Source organism: Lepisosteus platostomus, chromosome 4, assembly GCF_059453375.1.
Source record: "Lepisosteus platostomus isolate fLepPlt1 chromosome 4, fLepPlt1.hap1, whole genome shotgun sequence".
In the NCBI taxonomy this organism is placed as follows: Eukaryota; Metazoa; Chordata; class Actinopteri; order Semionotiformes; family Lepisosteidae; genus Lepisosteus; species Lepisosteus platostomus.
The window spans coordinates 23380736-23403987 of NC_142614.1; the positions used below are offsets into that span (position 1 = coordinate 23380736).

General features: G+C 38.8%; 1 protein-coding gene across 11 annotated transcripts in view; it reads left to right on the forward strand.

The window, feature by feature from the left end:
• Positions 1-209: 209 nt before the first annotated feature.
• Positions 210-23252, forward strand: part of bdp1 (BDP1 general transcription factor IIIB subunit) — a 38332-nt gene continuing 15289 nt past the window's right edge. For 2 of the 11 annotated variants that reach the window (XM_088629073.1, XM_088629074.1), the window contains exons 1-21: positions 2491-2939; positions 3767-4030; positions 4538-5162; positions 7548-7657; positions 8644-8706; positions 9727-9861; positions 10791-10924; positions 11284-11378; positions 13076-13130; positions 14014-14157; positions 14691-14966; positions 15203-15290; positions 15506-15710; positions 17038-17234; positions 17767-18160; positions 18716-18865; positions 19890-19926; positions 21009-21113; positions 21841-22075; positions 22526-22689; positions 23083-23242. In XM_088629073.1, the coding sequence (XP_088485199.1) occupies positions 2914-2939; positions 3767-4030; positions 4538-5162; positions 7548-7657; positions 8644-8706; positions 9727-9861; positions 10791-10924; positions 11284-11378; positions 13076-13130; positions 14014-14157; positions 14691-14966; positions 15203-15290; positions 15506-15710; positions 17038-17234; positions 17767-18160; positions 18716-18865; positions 19890-19926; positions 21009-21113; positions 21841-22075; positions 22526-22689; positions 23083-23242 (3662 nt within the window). In that variant the 5' untranslated portion in view covers positions 2491-2913. Of the gene's footprint in view, positions 391-707; positions 755-901; positions 934-2489; positions 2940-3766; positions 4031-4537; positions 5163-7547; positions 7658-8643; positions 8707-9726; positions 9862-10790; positions 10925-11283; positions 11379-13075; positions 13131-14013; positions 14158-14690; positions 14967-15202; positions 15291-15505; positions 15711-17037; positions 17235-17766; positions 18161-18715; positions 18866-19889; positions 19927-21008; positions 21114-21840; positions 22076-22525; positions 22690-23082; positions 23243-23252 lie in introns of those variants that run through there. The other 9 variants (XM_088629078.1, XM_088629080.1, XM_088629077.1 and 6 more) reach the window with 9 other exon arrangements.

Sequence of the window (23252 nt, forward strand, 5' to 3'; positions counted from 1 at the left end):
GTTTTATTCATGATGTGTCATCACCTTTAAGTAGAGTTTATGACACATTGCAGACACACAGCTCTCATTGTAACATACACAAATTGTCAAATACTTAATCCGTGTCTCTCTGGGAGTTGTAGGTTGTTGCTGTCTGTTTGTCTTTAAGGAAGCATATTTAGAATGTTTTGCAAACTACAACACCCACAATTCCGCTCTCAATCCCTTACCGCTGCAAGTGACGTCATACAGCATGGCGGTGAGCGTAGCGTGGTGCAGGGCGAGGAATTTGTATGGTTAGAGAAAAGCTCAGCATATTAATGGATGACATCTCGGCAGTGTGTCAGAAGTCCTGAAAGAAGTGAGTTCTCTTTTTAATTGAAATAGGCCCAAAATCAAAATCCAAAAGAGGTATAACATTTTACCCAGACGTGGGTAGTTTTTTATAGTAATTTTGAATAATCGCTACCGTGTTTTGTTAACTTTATAAAATTCAGATTATTTGTGCAAACAATATGTGTAACTGAAGCGTAATGACAGTTTATAAAATCAAATCAGTACTGCACATAAAGTCGTTTTTCTTCTGTATTCTGTCTGTCAGTTCAAAATAAGGCGATGACGTAGGAAATGTGCCTGTGTTTATGTATTGGTGTACGTGGTAGCACGGTCGACCTAAAGCCCCATGAAATATAGAATTTGTTTTATTAAGAAGCACAACTTTTTCACAGTATGGATCACGAGGTGCCTTTTTTCTCCGCGCTCCCCTAAAAACAACGTGAGTAAGCTTGTACAGGCAGAGTGCATGATAGTGTAGTACTGTATGTTAGGTAGGTTGTAAAGCACATTATGTTAATCTTTAATGCTACTTAAGCAGATATTTTTTTTTTTATCTTAAGGCGTAAACTGTACATTGTATTTTCAGCCTGCAGTTGTGCGGACATATTTGGAAGTCTGGTAAAAGAGCTGTATACAACGTTTCTGTTAAATTATTTTTGAAGCATTTTCTCCGATGTTGTAGTATATGTTTATTCATTTTTTTGACTTGCTATCCATCCACCTATCCATTTTTTAACCTCTCTATCCAATACAGTGTTGCGGGGAAGCCAGATCCTATACTGGCATGCAGTGGGCACAAGGCAGCCTACTCTCTAGATGGGTTAGGGCAGACACAAACACACACACTCATACCAAGGCCAGGTTTTCCAAGAAGCCAATTAAATTACCAGTATGTCTTTGGACTGTGAGAGGAATCCCACTTGAATACAGGGACAGCATGCAAACTCCACACGGACAGCACCCAGGAGTTGAACCCAGGGACCCGGCACTGCAGCTGTGCCTCTGAGCCAACATTGAATATCTTACCTATTCCAGGAGAAAAATAGCTTCTGAAAAGACTTCCCAAAGCTGATAGTCGGGGAGTGTGGTGGATAAAATTGTATCCAAAAACATAAGAATAGTTACAAACAAGGTCTTTCAACCCCTTTTGTTCCTCTGGTGGTTAGTATTTATTGGACCAAGAATCTAATCCAGCTATTCAGCTTCTCAAAGAAACCCAGGAATCGTTATGACTGAATAATTTGTTCCGGACACGCATATCCTCCTGCATATAGAAATTACATGTAGTTTTTGTTAGAAATTCCTGATAACCTACATTTGTAAATGTGGGTCTTTATTTAATTGTTAATCCCACATGAGGCTTTTTGGTTGATTTTGTCAATACCTGCAAGGATTCTGAATCCTTGTGTTTCAAGTTTCATTGTAATATCTGTTTAGCACCAAAGATGTTTTGTAATTTGACCAAATGAATGGTTAAAAGGAAGAAGAGACTTTTCAGTCTATCTAGATTGTTTTGTTTTACCAGTGGGTGTTTTACATTCTCTAGGTCATGAGTTTTGTTTACCCTTCTTTGAACGCTCAATAGAGCAGTGTTTTTTGTAACATGGCAACCACAGTTGTCTGAGATCGCTCATTTGAGGTCTTGTTAGTGGATCTTCATCATTTTCATCAGCCATTTTTGTCCCTAGCTATAGATACCTTAGTCTCCCAAAGTCCCTTCACAGAGCAGTACCTTCAGTTTTGTACTAACATTTTGTTACCATTTCATTTTCCTGTCTTCTGTGAAGCCTCACAGTTTACTTCTCTTTTTGACCAACCAATGGTTCAGGATTGGTCATAAATCTACACATCTTTGGACTGTAGGTGCATGGCCTTTTGCAATTTCAGTTTCTTCAATCATATGTTAAAGAGCATGAAGAATGAATATGTTGTTGTTAATTTTAATGACAGCTTAGATTAGCATAGTCCCTTATGTCCTAAGATTCCAAAGGTTACATATATACAGTACCAAGGATTCAGCTACTGTATAGCAGCTAAAAGACACAAGCGCTGGAGATGTGCCTGTTCTCATCTTAGTTATTGTATATAATTTGTTTTGTTTAATAATTTAACAAATGCCTTTATACTGTATGTTGTAATTTACCATGTATAGTGACAATGCTACACTATACAAATGTTCAGCCACTAATAACAATAATGGCTATGTCTTATGCCTATGCTGCAATACAAAAATGAACATGGCCATTGTTAGGTTAACCGTTATTGTCGTGGATTAAATGTTGAGGGTGTACTGACACCATCTGCGTTGACATTTTTAATGGAATTTGTTTGTTCACGCTTCAGAGCTTAATCCAGTCTATGCTGCAGTATGTATGTGATCTGTATTGTACATGTGAAGGAAGCTTCAAGGCTGACAGATATGCGGAGTGGTGGCACTGTGGCTAAGGATCTGCGCCTGTGGCTGGAAGGTTGCCGGTTCAAGTCCCACAGCCGGCAGATGAATCCTACTCTGTTAAGCAAGGCCCTTAACCCCAGCTGCTCCAGGGGCACCATATAAATGGCTGACCCTACACTCTGACCCCAAGCTTCTCTCTGCCTATGTGTCTCATGGAGAGCAAGCTGGGGTATGTGAAAAGACAAATTCGTAATGCAAGAAATTGTATATGGCTAATAAAATGATCTTATCTTATCCTAATGATTTGTGGGAAATATGATGTATCTTGAAAAATGATGTAGCTCCTGAGGCTGTGTAGCTAGCCTCAGGAAGAGCACAGCTTTTTGAGAAGTGGAGAAGCTTTGTTTAATTGTGAAGTTGCAAACTATGTGAACTAAGGTCAGCAGATGAAAAGTGGCTGAATTTGTAGAAGAAACAAATGTCTCCTGTGTCCAGCCCCTTTAGACGCTTTGATGTTTCCTGTCTTCCCATCCTAAGTAGCAGACACTGAGAAGTAAAATATGAATAAATAACATAGCCGTTTTTACCCCCGCACTATCAAACTGTTAAATTCCCAGCCTCTCTCACTCTCACTCTCACCTATGATCTGAACCTCACAGTGCCTTCTTCCTTTCTTTCTTACCAAAAACCCAAACACACATTGGAAAATCTACCTCTACCATACATGTCAAAAGCTCACTCCCCATAATTTCTATCCCTTTATTTTATTCTGTTACCTTTTTGTTGTTTTGCACATTGCCTGTTGTTGTTTTTTGCACACTGCCTGTTGTCTCTGTCTTTCTTTTGCTACACAATTGTATTGTTGTTGTTGTTGTTTTTCTCTTTGTACTACTTATGTCCGAGAGCTAGCTAAATAGCATATCGTTATACCATATACCATCAATATGAGTGTAATGACAATAAACTTGAACTTTAGTTGCAGGTGAATTGCACTGTGGGCATTTTGAGTTTGATGTTTGTGACAGAATAGTACAAGGATGGTGTCTTCTCTCCCAGAATGATGCGAAGATCGAGGATAAGTGTGAGGCCCAATGTCCGGCCTGGGGGTAGAGGCCTCACCACTTCATCTCAGGACCCTAAGCCCTCAGAGGAAACTGCGGCTGAGCCTCAGAAGGCTCCAGAGGAAAGCCAGGAAGCTGGGAAGGAGACCCAAGAGCAAGTCAGCAAGGCTCATCCTGGAGATCCAGGAGACCCGTCACATGATGAAGCTGGACAGAAACCCACTCAGGAAGGACAGCAAATCAGCACCCCCCATAACCTGTGAGTAGTTCACAGCATAACTGTATTATGCTTTGCTCTTATATTTTATTATCCCGAAGGGCGCTTGCATGTCCCATCACAGTGCTGAATGATATTGAATATGATTTTAAATGTTCAGATTGACTTACCCACTGGTCCTGAAGTTGTAGGAGATCTCAGCTTTAACAGTTTAAAGGCAGCCCTTGAAATTAAAATTACTATTAATGAGCTGGAGTGAAAAGAAAGGGTTTTAGCATAGTTGGATTGGAAATTACTTTGTCAGTTACTGTAGGTTATTAAAATTGATTTTTTGTATATAAAAGTTAACCTACTTAGAATATTAGGAAAACCACCAAAGGTGAGCACCAACAATTTGCAGAAACAGTCTTAAATGATAATATTCGTCATGCCTCATTGGAAAAGTAGACTGCAGTGCTATACTTTCCCCATTTATTTGTTTCTCAGTAAAATGCTGGATAGGTGTATTATTGTTTGCTTTACATAATCATTTTGTTATGTTTAAAATAGGAATGCAAAGAGTGAAGAGGGTGCAGCCTCTGCTAGCACCAGTTCTCCAGCCGCCACTGTACAAAGAAGAAAACGCTTCTCCGCGATGCCAAACCTCGCCAAGCCCAGAGCAGTTCCTGCCTCGGCCCAACCACGTGCCAGAGCAACGCCCAAGTCACCCCCTGCAAAGCACGTCGCGTCACCTGCTGTCGAGGATAAGGCCCCGACTTCGCCAGAGCGCACGCAGGCAGAGAACGCTCCCTGCAGAACCCTCACATCGCCAGCCCGACGAAGATCTTCCGGTGGAAAACAGCCAAAGGCCGCAGAAGAAAAATCTGAGGCTTCTGCCTGTTCAAGTCAACCTCTGTCAGTTGGACAAGATAACACAGCTAGTGAAAGTTCACAAAAGCGTACCTTATCCCCAAAAGTCTCACAGGAAAGCACATCTGCAGGGAGCACACAGCAACTGACTGAATCCTCACTTCCTGGTCAGAAAGAATCACAATGCAGCGATTCATCACCAAAAGAACCTTCCCCTAAATCTTCTGTGCCTCTAAATAAGCCAAGCATTTCTTCAGACCGTGAGAGGATCCTAAAAGCCCGGAAACTGAGAGAGCTTCTTCAACAGGAAATTCAAAAAGAGAAAGTGAGTTGTTTGAGCAGGGTGATTGGAATTATGACTCATTTCACGTAAAGCCTTGTGTTTGGGAACTACATGATGGAAACCTTTGAATATAAGTACTTTTAATTGTTGGTATCCCCATATTTGTTTTTTTGCATATATATTAAGAATTGCCATTATTTATTTTTGTTATTGCCACTCGATTCTTAGCACAGCCAATTAAGTGTTTTTGGCTCGCAGCTACAAACCCTGTGATTGCTACTTTTGAGCAATTCACAGGCTTAGTGCCTCATACGAGAGATTCAGTGCCAATTGGTAGTGATGCATGTGTCTCTCATAACTGAAGGCATTCTAGCACTCTAATCCCAACCTGCCCTCAATGGCACAAATAGTGGACCTAATAGTGTGCTTCCTCGAGGAGAGTCCTGATCACAGTGTGCTCATGATATTATGCACATTCAAACTTGTAATCATTGACCTTAACCACTTCTCAAGCCTTACTGTCCTTACTGGTTGAGCTACACTTAAGCCACCTACAGTAGGTTTAATCAATTTGGTTGTTTATCCAAAATAGTGATTTCTTAATGGCCATTTGAACAACTGATAAATAGTTATGCCAATTGATAAAACACCTGCATTTTGGAGGCAAAACACTCGTGCTCTTCTTTGGAGGAACCAAGTCCATCATAGGACATGGCCTTAACATAATTTTCCCTTCAGCAGTTCAGCAAATATTTAGGAAGCAAAGGAAAAACTCTTTATTGCAATCCATATGGTTATATGTGCTGTTCAGTATTGATCTTGTTGTCTTGATTGAGCTCGAATATTATAATAAGGACTGCATTATTAGATTAGCTGGATCTGACTAAGTTTCTCAGAAATTAAATGGAGATACTTGTAAATAATGACAGGAAAGTAGCAGATATATTGAATATTTCACTTAGGAACATTCACTCATAAAATACTCATGGTATTTTATCAGTGATACTTAAGGAAACAATATGTTATTCAGAGATCGTTAAAAAAACGTCCAGCAGTCTCTCAAAATAGGGTTAATACAAACTGACTAGAAAATTGCTTACGTAGTTCACATCTATAAAAAGGGTAAAAACATCAATCCAAACAATTGCAAACCATTATGTCTTCTTTTACATGGAGAAATATGGAAATCACTAAAACCAAAGTAGAGGAGCACCTGTATGGCAATAAGATTCTAAAGGATATTAAGATGGGTCAAATGGCCCTTCTCATTTTCGACAATTATTATGTTTCAGTACATCTACAGCAGTATTTATCATTCACAGCACAGGGGTCACAGCCACTAAAAAATATAAGTGTCCAAGTATATTTAGTAAGAATAGAAATAGGTTTTCTGTTGGAGGTAAGAATTTACTGCTACTTCACATCGTGATACAATCACGTCATTGTATCCTGGTCATTCACATCTGCTCTAATTGGGAAATTAACTTTTATTTATTCATCTATTTTCTAAACTGCTTTATCCAGTCCAGGGTGGCGGGGGACACCAGAGCATAACCAGTCAAGCAACAAGCACAAGGCGGGATACACCCAAGACAGGAATGGGAGTAGTGTCAATTCCGGGGGTGCTATCTGTGTGTGTTTGTCCATAGACACAAACACATACTGTACACACTCATACCAGGAACAGTTTCACGCAAGCCAGTTAACCTTAAGAAAGGAACCCAAGGTCTCAGAGCTGCAAGGCAGCAAAGCTAACCACTGTACCACAGTACCGCCCTGTATACTTGACAAAAAAGGTTTCTTTTGGTTACTTCCTTAGAATTGACCTCTCAATGTGTCTTTTAATACATTCAGTATCAGGTATTTTAAATACAAAGAGGGATCGTAGCTTAGCTCCCAGGATAACATGAGCTAGGGCGGAGAGGTGGCTCTGTGGCTAAGGATCTGCGCCTGTGGCTGGAAGGTTGCTGGTTCGTATCTCGTAGCCGGTAGAGAAATCCTACTCCACTGGGCCCCCGAGCAAGGTCCTTAACCCCAACTGCTCCAGGGGTGCCATATAAATGGCTGACCCTGCGCTCTGACCCCAAGCTTCTCTCCCTGTCTGTGTGTGTGTGTGTGTCTCATGGACAGCAAGTTGGGGTATAGGCAAAAAGACAAATTCCTAATACAAGAAATTGTATATGGCCAGTAAAGTGATCTTATCTTATCAACTGCATACTATTGGTTTCACAGTACCCCAGTGCAATCTGAACACCATCATTTCAGCATCACCCTCTGTCTTTAATTACTCTAAACTATGCCTGAATAGAGATTTCTAGTTGAGGCTTTAGATTATTTGGGTCTTTTTAGAGAACAGAATCATGTTAAAATTAACTTAGAAAAGGCAGTTTCATTTATTTAATCCTTGACTCTTGTTCTTGGTTACAGAAACTGAAGAAAGGGAAGGTTCTCACATTTGAAACCCCTGTCCCTCAGGACCGGAGCAAGATGATAATGAGGGACTTCATATACTATTTACCAGAGAGCAATCCAATGAAGTAAGTTTCCTTTTCTGTTTGCTGAAATTTTTTGTGCCCTCAAATGCCGACCTCTCTTCAAAGTTGCCATCATGTTCTGGTCAATACAATAATAATAGCTTACACTTATATAGCACTTTTCTGGACACTCCACTCAAAGCACTTTACAGGTAATGGGGACTCCCCTCCACCACCACCAATGTGCAGCCCCACCTGGATGATGTGACGGCAGCCATAGTGCGCCAGAACGCTCACCACACATCAGCTATCAGTGGGGAGGAGAGCAGAGAGTAATTAAGCCAATTCATAGATGGGGATTATTAGGAGGCCATGATTGGTAAGGGCCAATGGGAAATTTGGCCAGGATGCCAGGGTTACACCCCTACTCTTTTCGAGAAGCACCCTGGGCTTTTTAATGACCACAGAGAGTCAGGACCTCGGTTTTACGTCTCATCGAAGGACGGCGCCTGTTTACAGTATAGTGTCCCCATCACTATACTGGGGCATGAGGACCCACATGGACCGCAGGGTGAGCGCCCCCTGCTGGCCCCACTAACACTAACCCACTAACACTAACATGAGGTCTCCCATCCAGGTACTGACCAGGCTCACACCTGCTGAGCTTCAGTGGGTTTCCAGTTGTGAGTTGCAGAGTGATATGGCTGCTGGCTGATAGGGTTCTGCCTTGCACATCTTCTTTAAAGAAAAATGGGCCAGTTTGACTAAAATAAGTATTTACAACATTTTTTGGTTTTCATCATCAGGACTAAGCTTTATGCCAAAATGTCAGAGGTATTAGTATGGATATTCACCCAAATGTTTGTTTAATAAGACTGTCCTTTCTTGCATTGCTTAATTTCTCTTGGTTTATCTTTTTTTAGTATAGTTAATTGGTTACTTGTCACATATAAATTACTTGGTGCTTCTGGAATATGGTAACATTTTCTGTATCTGGATGTATCTGTGTGTCCTGTGTTTAAATGAGCTCATGTTCAACTTAATAACAGGTCTTCATTAGAGCAAGAACAGAGGCAGACTGAGACTGTGACGATTCTTCCGCCCAACAGAGAGTAAGAAAAGAGTTCTAATGCATTTGCCTCCCATTTGCATTCCTGTATACACCTTTAATTAGAGTAATATCTAATATTAATGTTTAACCATCTCTATCTGTATGGTTTTGAGACCATTACATATGTTGTGGGTTATCTTTGCAGATTTGTTTTCATGAAGTGGTTGTGTAATGGGAGCACTGTGCCAAGACATAGATGGCAGTATCAATAAGACTCCTCTGAAAACTAAATAATTATAATTTCATTTCTAATTTGTGCTATAACCACAGGTAATCATAATGAAATAAAAAATGTTTATTTCAGCACATATTTATTTAATTCCACTGTAAGACTGTAGAAAATAAGGCACAATGATGAGTGGTTAAGATTACCAAGCTTGGCCACAGTCTGTCTAATGAGGCTGGGATTGTTGGATTCTCACACTACATACTAAATCTTGCACTGCATGATGTTAATGACACCTTTACCAAAATGATACCATACAGTACCTCTTCAAAGAACTTGTCTGCACTGCAGGAACATTGTTCTACTTATGGTCAGATGTGAAAGCAAACTGGGATTTGACTTTGCTGTTTCTGTATGTTCGTATCTTATAGTGTAAAAAAAAGGGCACCCATCTCTCAGTTCAGAATATTGTTGCACTATCTATTAATCTAGCTATTTATTAATTAACCTTAAATTATATATTCATTTTATACATATTTATAGGAGAAATTAATCGGGTATAAAATGATCAGGTAGTGCCATAGTGAGAATTAATATATTGTTTGAACAGAATCCAAAACATTGCTGGATTTTTGGCAGTGCGGGCAGTTGCTGTAGTGGTTCATAATCCTTCTTTTGAACCACAGGCTAATTGCTTTCATATTTCTATTTAATGCATTTTTATTTTATGTTCAGTTCTTTAATTGGCTTTACAACTGTTACAAAATCCAAAACCAAATGTTACCTAAATTGACCAAAAGACAGATCTTTAAGATATGTATAGCAAAGAGGCTTAAATGGGTGACTTGTGTTCAGACCTTCAGTGAGGCCCCAGGAGGAAGAAGAGGGGGAGGAGGAGGAGGATGAGGATGAGCCTGTCCAGGATGACCAGCTTCTGGTTCCCAGGGTGAAAGTGGCAGAAGATGGCTCACTTATTATTGATGAAGAAAGGTAATGGAAATGTGATTAAACCAGACTGCCATTGAAATTATTTTCTACCAGTCATTGAGTTAATTCTAAACTAGAATTAGAGAGAGAGATGAAGCAATTAAAGCTTTAATGATTGCAAATTAAACTTTATTTTCATTTTTCATTAGAAAATCCAGTATAAAGTTAAAAGAAAAAGAAAAAAAGCAGAGTACATGATCCAATGTTTCTTCTCCTCAAAGGCTACTGGATAATAGATGATCTTCTATATTTGTGACCAGATTTTTCAGATAATTAAAAGGAAGTTATATATATGTTTTAGAACAATTATAAATGAAGCATGTAGCATTTGAAAACACAGAATAAATTTAAAGTTTAAAGTATAGTGTTGCACAAATGGTGCAAGATATAAACAGCAAATATTTTATGTAATGCAAAGCACAGTACATTTGCAAAATACTATTGATAAATGAAGTAATATTTGTAAGTATGGTATACTTTCAGATCACCTGAAAAAGTTGGAAGCTAGATTATCAATCTTCTCTAGATGCTTTAATATAGTGAGAAAAATTGAGAAATATAAGAAGTTTTAGAAACCATGTGGTCATGTCATTAATATGATCCTTTAATCAGAATGGGTCAATAACAGTTAAGGTTTTTAACTTCTTTGTTTAGTGATGCACAGACTTTTTTGTGCACTGAGTGCGATTACAGTATTAAGCTAGGAGCTCAAAAAAGTATAGAATGCAAAATATAACAGTAGTTTTTCACTTAAATGTAATTTTTGGACTTAAAATGCAATTTGTTGTGAGAGAGAGAAATTGTACATTATGATTATGTAAAGATTTGGGGCATTCTGTGTTTGAGCTCAAGCTACAGAAGAGGTTTGCTAGTTATTGAAATGATCCATTTTGTTAAGTCACCATATAAACAAGTCTTCCCGTATTTTTCAGTTTGACTGTGGAGGTTTTAAGAGTCAAAGGTCCCAATGTAGTAGAACAGAATGATCCAATTTTTGAGCGTGGCTCTACCACAACCTACTCCAGCTTTAGGAAAGCCAGCTACACAAAGCCCTGGTCCAACAGAGGTGAGAGAATAAGTCACGTTCCATTTCCACATCTTCATTAGTATTAGGTTTTAATTAAGTAATTATTGGTCAAAACAAAGTGTCTCTTGCTTTAGAAAATTGTCAAGTTAAACGTAATCTAAAATTATATAAACGGTTCTTTTTTCAACATTGAATACATTATAATTGTATATCTGTGATATCTAAAAAAGTCATTGTAATGTTTTTAAGAGAAAGACTTTATTAAAAATAAAGTACAGTGTCATAATGACTTAATCTTAATGTTTTATATTCACAAGTACAGTATTTGTCCTCTGTTTCTGTTGTTGCGCAGTTTTTGTGTTTGCCTGATTTTGAATGTGTACTTCCTTTAATTTTAGAGACAGACATGTTCTTTTTGGCTATCAGCATGGTGGGGACAGATTTCTCAATGATTGGTCAGCTCTTTCCACATAGAGCCAGGACAGAGATCAAAGTAAGAGTTTTTATCTCTTTTATCAGTTACTTCTCTTATGTAAATCAATGATAGATCAATGAATGTATGCTGTGTGCTCCTTCCTTTTATTCTCCAGGCAAACTCAGGCCTCTGTATAGTCCCAGAGACAGTCAAGATACTTCCAACAAATGTTATTGTAGATTTCTTTTATCACTTTTTAAAGGCGTTCTTAGAACGAAGACAAATATATTTTTACTCTCTGTAGTACTATTATGATTACAGTATAATATTTTTAATAATTATCCATTACAACATTATCCGATCTATAAAGCATGATTTTATAATATAATATATATTGTATATAATATATATATTATTATATATAATATAATTATCTTAATAGTATTTCATTATACTTAATTTTTCATTATACTTAAAGATTTCCAAAATTGTAATACTGATAGTGCCATTAACAGTTTGAATTGATCATTGAATATTAGTCTGGTAATAACCTTGCATAGAAAGGGAGGTTTATGTAGTATGTGTCACAGTTTGCATGACTTTACAATAGACTTGATCAACAGTTGTATGATTATAGATTTTTTATACAATTAAACCATGTGAAATACTGTATGTATTACTCTTTTAGAAACTAGAAAACAATGACACATTATATTGCTTGAATCCTTGAACAATCATGCATACAGTTAAACGGTAAAGTTTTGTGATAATATATTGTATTGCACCTGTAGTTTCATGCTGTAATATAAGAAATATTTTAAAACATTTTAACAATTTAATATTAAGTATAATGAAGAGAAAATGTGTAAAATAGTTATTGGCACAGATTATCATAACATGGTTTCTTATTTATGTCATTTTTGTGTCCATTGTTCTGTGATCAAAATGTATACCTTATACAGTATATTGATTCTTTTAAAGGGGAAATTCAAAAATAATACTGAGAAAAGGTTTTCAAGGGAAAATGGTGACTAAATTTCCAAGGCAAACCTAAAGCCCTGTGGCACTATAGGAACACTCTAGTTTTCTGCATGGATTAATAACCAAAATAAGTTAATAAAATAAAAGAGAACAACAGATAATAGGACAATACAGATGCATAAAATAAATATACATTACATATGTACATTAGATATGGTTAGATACTAAAATAATCCCAGCCATGGATATACGGTACTGTGTTACATTAACATCTATAATTAAATTACAAATCTGGTTTTAGGCAAGCTCGAAATATACTGAGTTTACAAATGCTTTATAATTTGAATCAGCTGTCTTCTTAGGTTTGTTATGGATATGTCACTGATTGTGCCTGTATTGTATTGAGACGCTTTTATGTTAAGTATAGTAACTGTGAAGGACAGGATAAGCTCTACAGTCAAGATGATGCTAAGCCTTCAAGCCTTGGGAATAACATGTATTGCCTTTGACTGGAATTCCCCAGCAGTAAGTTTTCTCTGGTCAGGTGGGAATATGTGGGATTCATTTGGGGGGCGTTTTCTGTACAGCTGCAACCTCTCAGACCTGTTGTTCACCTGTGAGCTTGTGGTGATGCAGATGAGTGCTGCACCACTCCTCAAAATGATGCTGTCTTAGCTGCAGGCCTTGTGGGATTTATAGTGCGTGGTGTTCATCCACCTCGTGCTGACTGGCATGACTCAATGCTAGGCTGAATTGATAGACTGATTTATTCCATATATTCTATTATTTCACAGAACAAATTCAAGAAAGAAGAACGGACAAACTCCTGGAGGATAGACAAAGCATTTAGTAAGGGATTTTAATCCTAAATGCAGCAATAATATCTCATGTTTCAATTTTCTTTAACTTTGGCATCCAGACATAATGTTGACCTCCCTATCTCAGTAAACAATGACTTGCATATATTTTGCTTGTTGTTTAGATTTAAGAACAGTTTTCAAGAAGTTGGCTGTGGAAATGTGTTTAGTTCCTCGTAATTTTAATTGTTTTAAAATGTGTAGTTTAGTTTCTTGTGAAGTTTCTAGTTTCTTTTAACAAGCTCTGAAAATTCACCTACTAGCATAAAAGCTTTCTGGGTTCGTCTGAGTGGTTGATATAATGATTGTTCAGATATTTCACTGCTAAGCTGGATCTGTTTTCTCACTATGCAGTGCTTCTGTAAATAGCTGATGCGTCGTTATGTTAGCTATGTTTTTGTCTTGATGACATCTTGTAATCAGTACAAGATGCAATGTCTGTCTTGTAAAGAAAACTGAGTGCTCTGACTTTTTTCTCTGATTTTGTATAATAGAACATAATTTATTCGCACATGAATGTATCAAGTGTCTAGTTATACTCCTGTTGCTGCTGAAGAAAGTTGACCTTTTCCTGCTCATTTTTTCCTAGGACACTGTTTTGTTGAAAAGTGGATATATTGCATGCGCACTCACACACCACACACAGTGGACAGTACATACACACCAGTTAACGTAGTATGTCTTTGTGAGATGGGAGGAAACTAGAGCACACACAGAAGTCTCATGTGAGCAGAGGCACAATATGCAAACTCTATACAGAATGCACACCAGTCTGGAATTGTATCTAAGACCAAACCACCATGCCACCAGAATCATCTGTATAAACGTGAAATAAACTTTTTTGCTAATTACGGTGGGGTTTTTTTCCGTTACAGGAGAGAAAAGGCCATTTGATATTGATTTCTTCAGCAAACTTCTGGAAAAGGCTCAGATTGAAGATGCGAAGAAGAAGGAAAAACCTAGAAGCAGGAAGAATCTGACAGAGAGTACTTCAGCTAGACCAAGGAGCAAGCGAAAAAGTAAGGAGTTGGGTTAAAGCTGTTTTAGTATATTAAACGTTTTCTGGCCTAGGACGCTGGAGACTTTTATTTAACTGGTAGGTGTCTTAAACAGCTACTGAATGTAATGAGATTCACAGGAAACAAAAAACATTTTTTCAGTTTGTAAAAGCAATTCATGGTCTAACAAAAAAGTACCTAATCTGTTTTATGGTGCATACTCAAGGCAGCATCCAGCATCCTTAAAATATCACTTAAACATCTATTATTGTCTTTTCTCTTTCCAAACTTGCACTAGTTATCAGAAATCAGTAATGGCGACATTCTTTCAGCCCTCTAACACTGTCCTGTTTGAAAAATGCTTTTTTTCATATCATGGGACATTATCACATGGTGTTGGAACCCTTCTCAGGTTTACATTATCCTACTGGACTTGTTTTGTTTGTATTGGTGTGCAATAAATTAAACTTTGGAAGGAAAGAAATGTTCGCAAAGCTAGTAATGTTTATGGCTTCAGTTGAATCTCCTGCAAAGTCTACGGTGTTGTTTTTCAGAAAAAGTGAGTGACCAGGATAAAGCTGCTGAAGGCAGCTTCCTTGTGTCAGGGTCCGGCAGTGAGGATGAGGAGGGCGACCCGGAGCTGGCTGAGAAGGAGAATGAGGAGTCCTTCAGTGTGCACACAGGTGAGGATGGAGAGAGCAGCCAGGCGGGTCCTGCAGCCAGGAAGAAACGCAAGCACAGGAAGGACGAGGGAGCTGAAGACACAACTTCTGAAAGGCCTCCGGACACAAAGAAAAGGCAAAGAAAGAGAAAAAAAACATGCGAAGAAGGTACTAAGAGCTGCGTTTACACAGTTTGTTCATTCAGAACTTGGAGTTTGTGTGTGCTTGCTTTCTTGCTGATCTTAAACATAGTTGGCGTTGACATTATTTTATTTTTAATTGCAGTTAGTCCAGCCGATACTTATGTTTTTTTTCACGGCTAAAATTCAGGACATACTTTTCATCTCAAATGTTTTATGCCCTGAAGACAGTATGGATCCTGCAGCATTAATTTGTTTTCCTAGTAGGCCCAACAGACATGGAAGTTATTTCCTGTGAAGAGCCTGGAAATGGAGCTGCTGGTGCTGAAGTTATACCTGATGGTGCCAATAGGTAATTTTCTGTCAATAAGAATATTAGTGCTTCGGAATAGAGTAGTAGTAGAGGAATTTATTGCCATATGTACATGTACACTGGAATTCTTATTTGCGCCAATCTCTCAGGACATACTCAGTACAGCAGACAACACAGTATGACGGACAATACCACACGTTATAAACAGTGTATTACATATGCATGATATTTACTGCAGTTCATACACCTTGCAGATCACAGGAAACAGAAAGCCCTGCGAAGGAAGGAAAGGGATCTCTGATCCAACCAGCTCAGCCCGCAAGACATCGTTCCCAGAAGCCAAAGCCGAAGCTTACACAGAGAGGAGGCAAGAGAGCTGCAGAAGCTTTGGAAACCCCAGGGGCTAAAAGCAGGACTGAAGGCGAACAAGGAACAGAAGGAGGTTCTCCTGACTCCACGGTACATAACCCTATAGTAGTCTCCCTAAATATTTGCACTGGTAGAATTAATAGTGGGGAGCTGTGGGTAACAAGGTTATTTAAAGTGGAACTGCAGTTCTATTTTTATAACAGGCATTAGTGACAGTGAAAGTAAAATGTACACAGTAGTGAAGTAATATGTCATATTTACATCACAAAATTGACAAAGTTTGCAGGTATGCGTAGTGCCATATTCTGCACGGAATGAGGCAACCAGACTGCTGGTGAGGTGAAAAGGCCCTATTACATTTTAAACAAGCAGGCTTGTGAATACCGTACATAGGTTTTTGATCCAGTAGAATTATTGCTCTCGACCTTGAGACAGTTTGGCCGACAAATGCAACTTACTTCTTAAATATGCCACTTTGGAACATTTCTGCAGTGAAATGACCGCTTGCATAACCTGCAGTTATTCACGTGTACATCACATTACATTACATTACATTACAGAAACTAGTGAATGAACCATACAGCGCTTTCACAAAGTGCACAATTTGGAATATGTAAAATTTTGCAATAATTCAGTTAATTAATGTTGGTACCGAGATTTAATAATCAGTCTTGAGAATTTGGGACCCGCAGTTCCCTTTTAAACATAATTCAGATGCTTGAAGTTCAGTTCAGTTTGGAGATCTCAGTTTTTGATAGCTTTTATTCTTTTTGTTAAGAAAAAAGCCAAATGAAAGCAAAAATCACTTGAATTAACACTTTTCTTTTGTAGCCCATATACAGTACAATATTTAACCTTTGATTACTATTGGCTTGCAGCCATATCAGTACCAGTGAGCCTGGTCAGTACCTGGATGGGAGACCTCCTGGGAAAATCTAAGGTTGCTGCTGGAAGAGATGTTAGTGGGGCCAGCAGGGGGTGCTCACCCTGCGGTCCATTTGGGTCCTAATGCCCAGGTATAGGTCCTGACTCTCTGTGGTCATTTAAAATCCCAGGGTGTTTCTCAAAAAGAGTAGGGGTGTAACCCTGGCATCCTGGCCAAATTTCCCATTGGTCCTTACCAATCATGGCCTCCTCTATGAATTGGCTTCATTACTCTGCTCTCCTCCCCACTAATAGCTGATGTGCGGTGAGCGTTCTGGAGCACTATGGCTGCCATTGCATTATCCAGGTGGATGCTGCACATTGGTGGTGGTGGAGGGGAGTCCCCATTACCTGTAAAGCGCTTTGAGTAGAGTGTCCAGAAAAGCTCTATATAAGTGTATTATTAATTACGTTGTTGTGCAGAAGGCATATGTACATGTATGTTCATTCAACATTTATTTTAAGTCTTTTCTTGTGGTGTGGTGTGTTGCAGGCAAGCAAAGAACCTGATTCTCAAGGACCTGGGCATGAGGGTGGTAACTCTAAATCCTCAAAAGGGAAGAAACCCAAAAGAGTGAAAAAACGCACCAATATTTTAGAGTCATCGGACAGTGAGAATCCAGGAGAAGATATGGAAGAGGACCCTGATCTCACTGCTGTGCAGGAGCACATGCTGAACAAACCTACCAGGTAAGGTGATTGTGGTAATGTGATTGGATCCTCAAGTATGAATTAGAGATTAGAAATTAGATTGACAGAATGCAGCGTTGCCAATGGATCCTCATCTTGTTTCAGATGCTGATCCATGTTGTTCTAGGTTGTAATGTAAATGTTTAAATGGGAGTCCCCGAATTTAAGGAGAGTTGTTCTGTGTCTTGTTTTGTTTTTTAAAGCTGTCTTCTATGTGGGTTTTGTATAACTGCTGTCTGCTTCTGTTAATATGAAAACAAACAGGAGGACTAGAGTAGATAGTATTCTACTGTTGATAAAAAAATCGCCTTTGATACTTCTGAGCAATCTTTATGAATAGTTTTTAATGCAGATTCGTCATTCAGTATATACAGTAGTAATGACAATTGTAGACTACTTTTTTAAATCATTAGCTGTCTTTATTTAAATTAGTAGAAACATGTTACCATTTTATCCTAAAATTAGTGGTTTAGACCTCACTTTGAGTTAAATATCCCACTCTACGATTTTTGGGTGGTTTTTTGGTATGAAGGTCAGGAAGAATACCAAAGTTTTCCCAGCAATTGAAGCAGCCCGAGGAGGAGGATAATTCTCCTGTGGCCTCCCCTTCTGCCGTGCCGCCGTCTCCTGAGGACTCTCCCGCTAGTCGGAGAGGCAGGGACCACTCTGCTACTCCCACAAAAGACAAACCCAGCCTAGACCAGAACCAGAAGACCCAAAGAGCTGGGAACGCCAAGCTGGTAACTCTGAGGGCATCTCCGGAGGAGCCTGAGGAAAACGAGGAAGAGGCAGATGAGGGGAGGGCCGAGGAAGACTACTGCTATCCTACAAACCCTGAGGAAGTGAACCAGGCTCCTGCGTTTGTGCCCGCCAGCCTGCGCTCACCTACCATCGTCCCAGTGGAAGTGGAGGAGACTATGGAAGAGGTGACAATGCACGCCCACTTTTTTTTGTACTGTGACGGGGAGTTGTGGAAAAGAATGGCGTTTCTTCCCTTGAAATGTCATTTATTTCTAATGGCTGGTAGAATGTAACATCAGATATTTTGGGGATGCATTTGTCTCCCTCTTGCCAAAGAGAGACAGAGTTATCATCAAATGCATTCACATAAACATTCACATGCATAATCACCAATTGCAATGAAGCCCTAATGTCTTCATTTTTTTTTCACCATTTCATTTCTTTTTGGATAAAGGGTTCTTTTCACAAAGTTTTTTTATAATACTAAAAGAGAAAGTGAAGTTTTTTTAAATGAATAGCCGTGTTATTGTATGCTATCAGAACAGTAAGCTCTGAATCGAAATCAACTAATTTGTTTATGTTTTAACAAAGAATCAACAAACCACTAAACAATCTGTGAATGTTATCTTTGAGACTTTGTGAGTAAAGCCCTTTCTGGTTATTTGTAATAGTCATTTTGTTTGCTTGTTTCATTTCATTTTCCATAACCCTGCCCTCCAACATTCCTTGTTTCTGCACAGCTTGAGATCTCAGACAGTGTCCCTGATGGACGCTGCTCTCTTGAGAGCGAGCAGACCCACTTCTCTCAGTCATTGTGTGATGAGGCCCTTTGCCGAGCTTCACAAGAGGAGGTTGTAGTTCCTTCTGAAAATCAGTTGGACATATTGGTTGTAAGTGATCAATTAGTTATTTGGATTTCTTACGAGTGAGGTTTGTCTAGCTGACTTGTTGGGGAGTTCTTTATGCCCCATTGTGAACTTTTTTCGGATTTTAGTACTGTGGGCATTTTAAAATGAAAACAAGTCATCTCCACTTTACAGTCATGTGGTCCACATGTTTTGGGATTAGAAACCAGGCACTTAAGATAACATCTTAAAGTGACATGGTTTTGTTGGGAATTATGTCAATGTAGCTGAACAACATTCCCAACCAGGGGTCAATAGAGACCGTCCAGGAGGACCCGGAAACAAGAGGCAGCCTTTCACTCTAGTAGTCTTATACATTATCATACAGTGACAGCATTTCAGATTTTATACTTCATGTACTTCATAACCGCAGAACCTTGGGAGAGGTGGAAATCTCTTTCTACTTGAAAAGTTTTAAGAAGCTGTTAAAACTGCTAAAAACAGTGTTTGAAGTCATCCTTGAAAGGAATTATCAGATTTTGAATATTTAGACATTTGGGTTATTTAAATCTTCCTACTCCATAATAAATGGGTTAGATTACCAGTTGCCTTCTGGAACAATTTAAAACTTTTGATTTTGTCCTTCTATTTTATGAGTGTTGTTGCAGCAGCTGAAAGTCTATATTAGTAACCATAGAAGAATGATGGTAGTTTCTAACAAAATTGCTCTTTTTCCTTCTTCAGTGCTATGTTAAATACAAAATCACATAAACAAATACAAATTAAGTGTGCTGTGAGGCGAGATCTTGTTGAGGCAATGTTTTTTTTTTCTAAAGATGCATTACATTCAGTTCTAAGTTCAAGTGCAGGTTTAGTCCTGCAATTTGTTGTATTAGTGCTGGACAAAAACCTGTAACCTCTCAGCAAATGTGTTATAAAACCTTGATCTGCTTTTGAGATGAGCATTGGGCTATTTTCCTTGCACTTGTCCAAATGGATTTGGCATTAAAGGTGTTGAGGAAAGAAATTGTGAATGCTGATGAAGAATTGCATCTGATTCTTTTTATAGGATGTGATTGAAATTTTCTCGACAGGATCCGTCTCTGGTAAGTTTTAAGGTTTCTTTTCTGGTGATACTTTAATCATTTCGTCAATATACAGTACTGAGCATCAGAAGACACCTTTCACTTATAATTACAACAAATCTTTTTCATAACATGGGCACTGACTTCTTTATGTAACAGATTTGACAAGTAAATTAATTTGACCTGTAAATATTTGTCATAAGGGTGTGTACCTCAACAGTTACAGGCTAGCAGCATGTTTGGCTACTATTGGAAGCAAAACAAGCAGTACATATGCAACATGTGCTTTTCACCTGGTCTAGACAGGCATTTGCCTGTTCACTGCTCATGGCACCTGGTGTGCCACACATCATCCCAATTTATCCCATAGATGTTCAGTAAGGTTCAGGTCTGGCAACACAGGACAGCCCTGGCCCAACTGGATTGGCCCCCCAAAAACTGCAGCAAGTCTAATACCATGATTTCATCGGGGATCAGTGTGGAAGTCATATAGTCATGTTGCCATCAATCACTATGGTTGAAACAACTAGACACTCTTGTCCAGAGTAACACACTTGAACCTCCCCATTATTTTGTCTGTTTTACACAAGAGTTAGTATTCTAACGTCCATCATGGAAGTCATAACAAAACCGTGACTCACCACTCAAGAGGACCTTGCACCACTGCTCTTGACTTTGTTTTCCTCCTTCATATTGACTGCACATAGATATTGCTTCATTTCTCTGTTTTTCTTTTTCATCGCTGGGCCTGATATTCAAAAGGTTAAGTCACCTTTGCCCAGTCAGATTTCTCACTTTAGTGTTTATTCAACTCTCAGTCATTGTATTACGTTCAGTCATAAGTGCTCAATTAATCAAAATGATGCCAAAATATGTAGTTCATGCCCCAGTGTACTTTTTTCTTCTGAAAGCACTTATACAAGAACAGACTGTTGTCTTTCATGCTCGTTGTATGTATAGGTTATATAGACATTTTCTTCAAACATTATAGTCTCTTAATATTTGCTTTTAATTATAGAAGTCCTAAATAGTTCAAATAAGATGCTTTCAGTATTTTGAAAGACATTCTAAAAGCTGTTTACCCATCTGTGTCTCCTGTGCAGAATTCTCAGGTTCTGATAGAGAGAGCAACACTGAGGCTGCACAGACTTTGCTGACAATTAGAAACTCTGAGTTTGTGCCCGCAGAGGCTGATGGGAGAAGCACAGGTGAGAATAATGAAGTTGTTCCTATTAATTGTACTCGGGCAGTAATCGGGTGTTCATACCTGGAACTGCATGTAAACTTGGTCTTGACAGCATAGAATAGATTGCTGTAGTATTGGCTAAATTATTAGGGCCTCCTAGAACCATAAGATAAATGTTGTTTATCTTCCCTGGAATCAAAAATTCCCAAATCAAAATCCTGTTGATAAGTGATGCAGCCATCGTTGCACTTGCCATTACCCTCCTTCTCCGCAACCCACAGAGGAGGATGATCGTGAAGAAAAATGGGATAGGTCTGTCTTGTGGAATACAAGTGCTTTCAGAGGCCCAGTCTGTTATCTAGTAGAAGTTCATAGAGTTTTGGCTTCTCCCAGCAATGTCCTGATGTTTATGTGTTAATGTGTTGTGTGTATTGCGTGTAGCTCTGCTCTACCCTTACTGGGATTCAGTCATGATCACTTGTGGGCTCAGAGCCACACGCAGCAAACTGTTGTGGCAAGAAACCATCTCTTCTGCCTCAGTAGAAATCAGTACTGTCTAAATTTCAGTAGGGTCTCACTCAGTCCTCTGAGCCCTGTTGGTTGAGCAGTAGTTGATCTGTCCAGTTGAGGTTGTTTAGGTTTAGGGTATGAATCTCACAAGCATTTTTATTTTTGTTGCTTCCTTAATATTTTATAAATAGGATTTTGTGTATCTGTGATGGAATGTCTGTTTTCCGTTTTTTTTCTAGGATCAGAAGATGCCGTCATTGAACCTTCATGTCAGAGAGTGGAGGAAGAAGAGGAAACCAGTGGGCAGCTTGGTTCAGAACAGACTGAGCAGCCAGACGTCACTGAGGCTCCTCAGGCAGTGGTATGTGACTCCCCCGCTGCTGTGACCCCCTCAGAGACTTCAGACACCACAGCAAGAGCTTCTCCATCGGTGGAGGAGCCCCAAAAAGCGGGAGAAAGTTCAGGCACCGTGAGGTTGGTAATGTTGTTTATTGTGATGGTTGCCTTATCCTTTTTTGGTCTCATTGATGTCATTTTCAAGGCTTATTTAATATTATTATTTGGACAGTAGTCACAATTTTCTTTTTCCTTTTCATGTCCATTGTTCTAATATGACACTTGTTTGGCAAAAACAAAAGTAAATCAATCATAGAATTAAAAATTAAAGAATATTGTCCATTCAAATTAGCATAGTTATGCATCTGATGGATATGCAGGTTCTCAAACTGGCTTGCTGAGTAAAGTTAACGGGAATGGGTACCATGGTGGATAAGGTACTTGTTGCATCTGTTCAAATCTCGTTTAATATTTCTTTTCAATGACTGGACTTTATGAGATTACATATTTTGGGGTCTATGAGCTATTTTGTAATAACGCAGCTTCACATCTTAAGAAAAACTCAAATAGCGTTCTCTTTATTTTTAGTGGTTCTGATGAACAAGAAAGGGCTGCTGGCCCGGCCTCCTCAGCCCAGAATGGAACTCAGCACAGAAGGACGAGGTTCTCAAAGCTTAAACCCAACCTGGTGAGGACAGCTAGAGGTCCACAGGTTCAACCCGTTCAGAGTGGAGCACCTCGCATCAGCTGTGGTAGGAATACAAATTTATTTGAATCACTTTATAACAGGTGACAAATGGAAGCAAGTAGCATTTCAAGTTTAATTTGTAGAATGTTGTTTAATTTTTTTATTCTTCCCCTTCCCCTTTTTTTCCTTTGATGCTTAGAAAATAATTATAGACTTTGTCCCACACTTTCGTATTTCTTTTTTCTCTCAATGCTAAGTGATGTCCAAATTGCCTGGATTCTGGGTGTGTTTTAGCAGTCACAGTTCAGATGTGACTGTTAGAAAAGCAGTTAATTTTTAAATAGGATATGAATGCCCAGAGTACACGCATTTTGTGTATGAAATAAAATGGAATACAGCACTTTCTCTTTACCAGCGACTCGGTATTGAAAAACACATTTCACAATTTCTTCTTTAGACAGGTCAGTTGAACCTACTCCTGTTGAGTCTGCCCCACAACGCTTAGCTACCGAAGAGAAATCTGTCTCAGACAGTGACAAGGAGAAAGACATCCCAAGAGAACAGGGTGATACAGAGGCATCAGGTGATGATGTGCAGAAAGAAAAAGACATCTCTAGGTAAGAGATC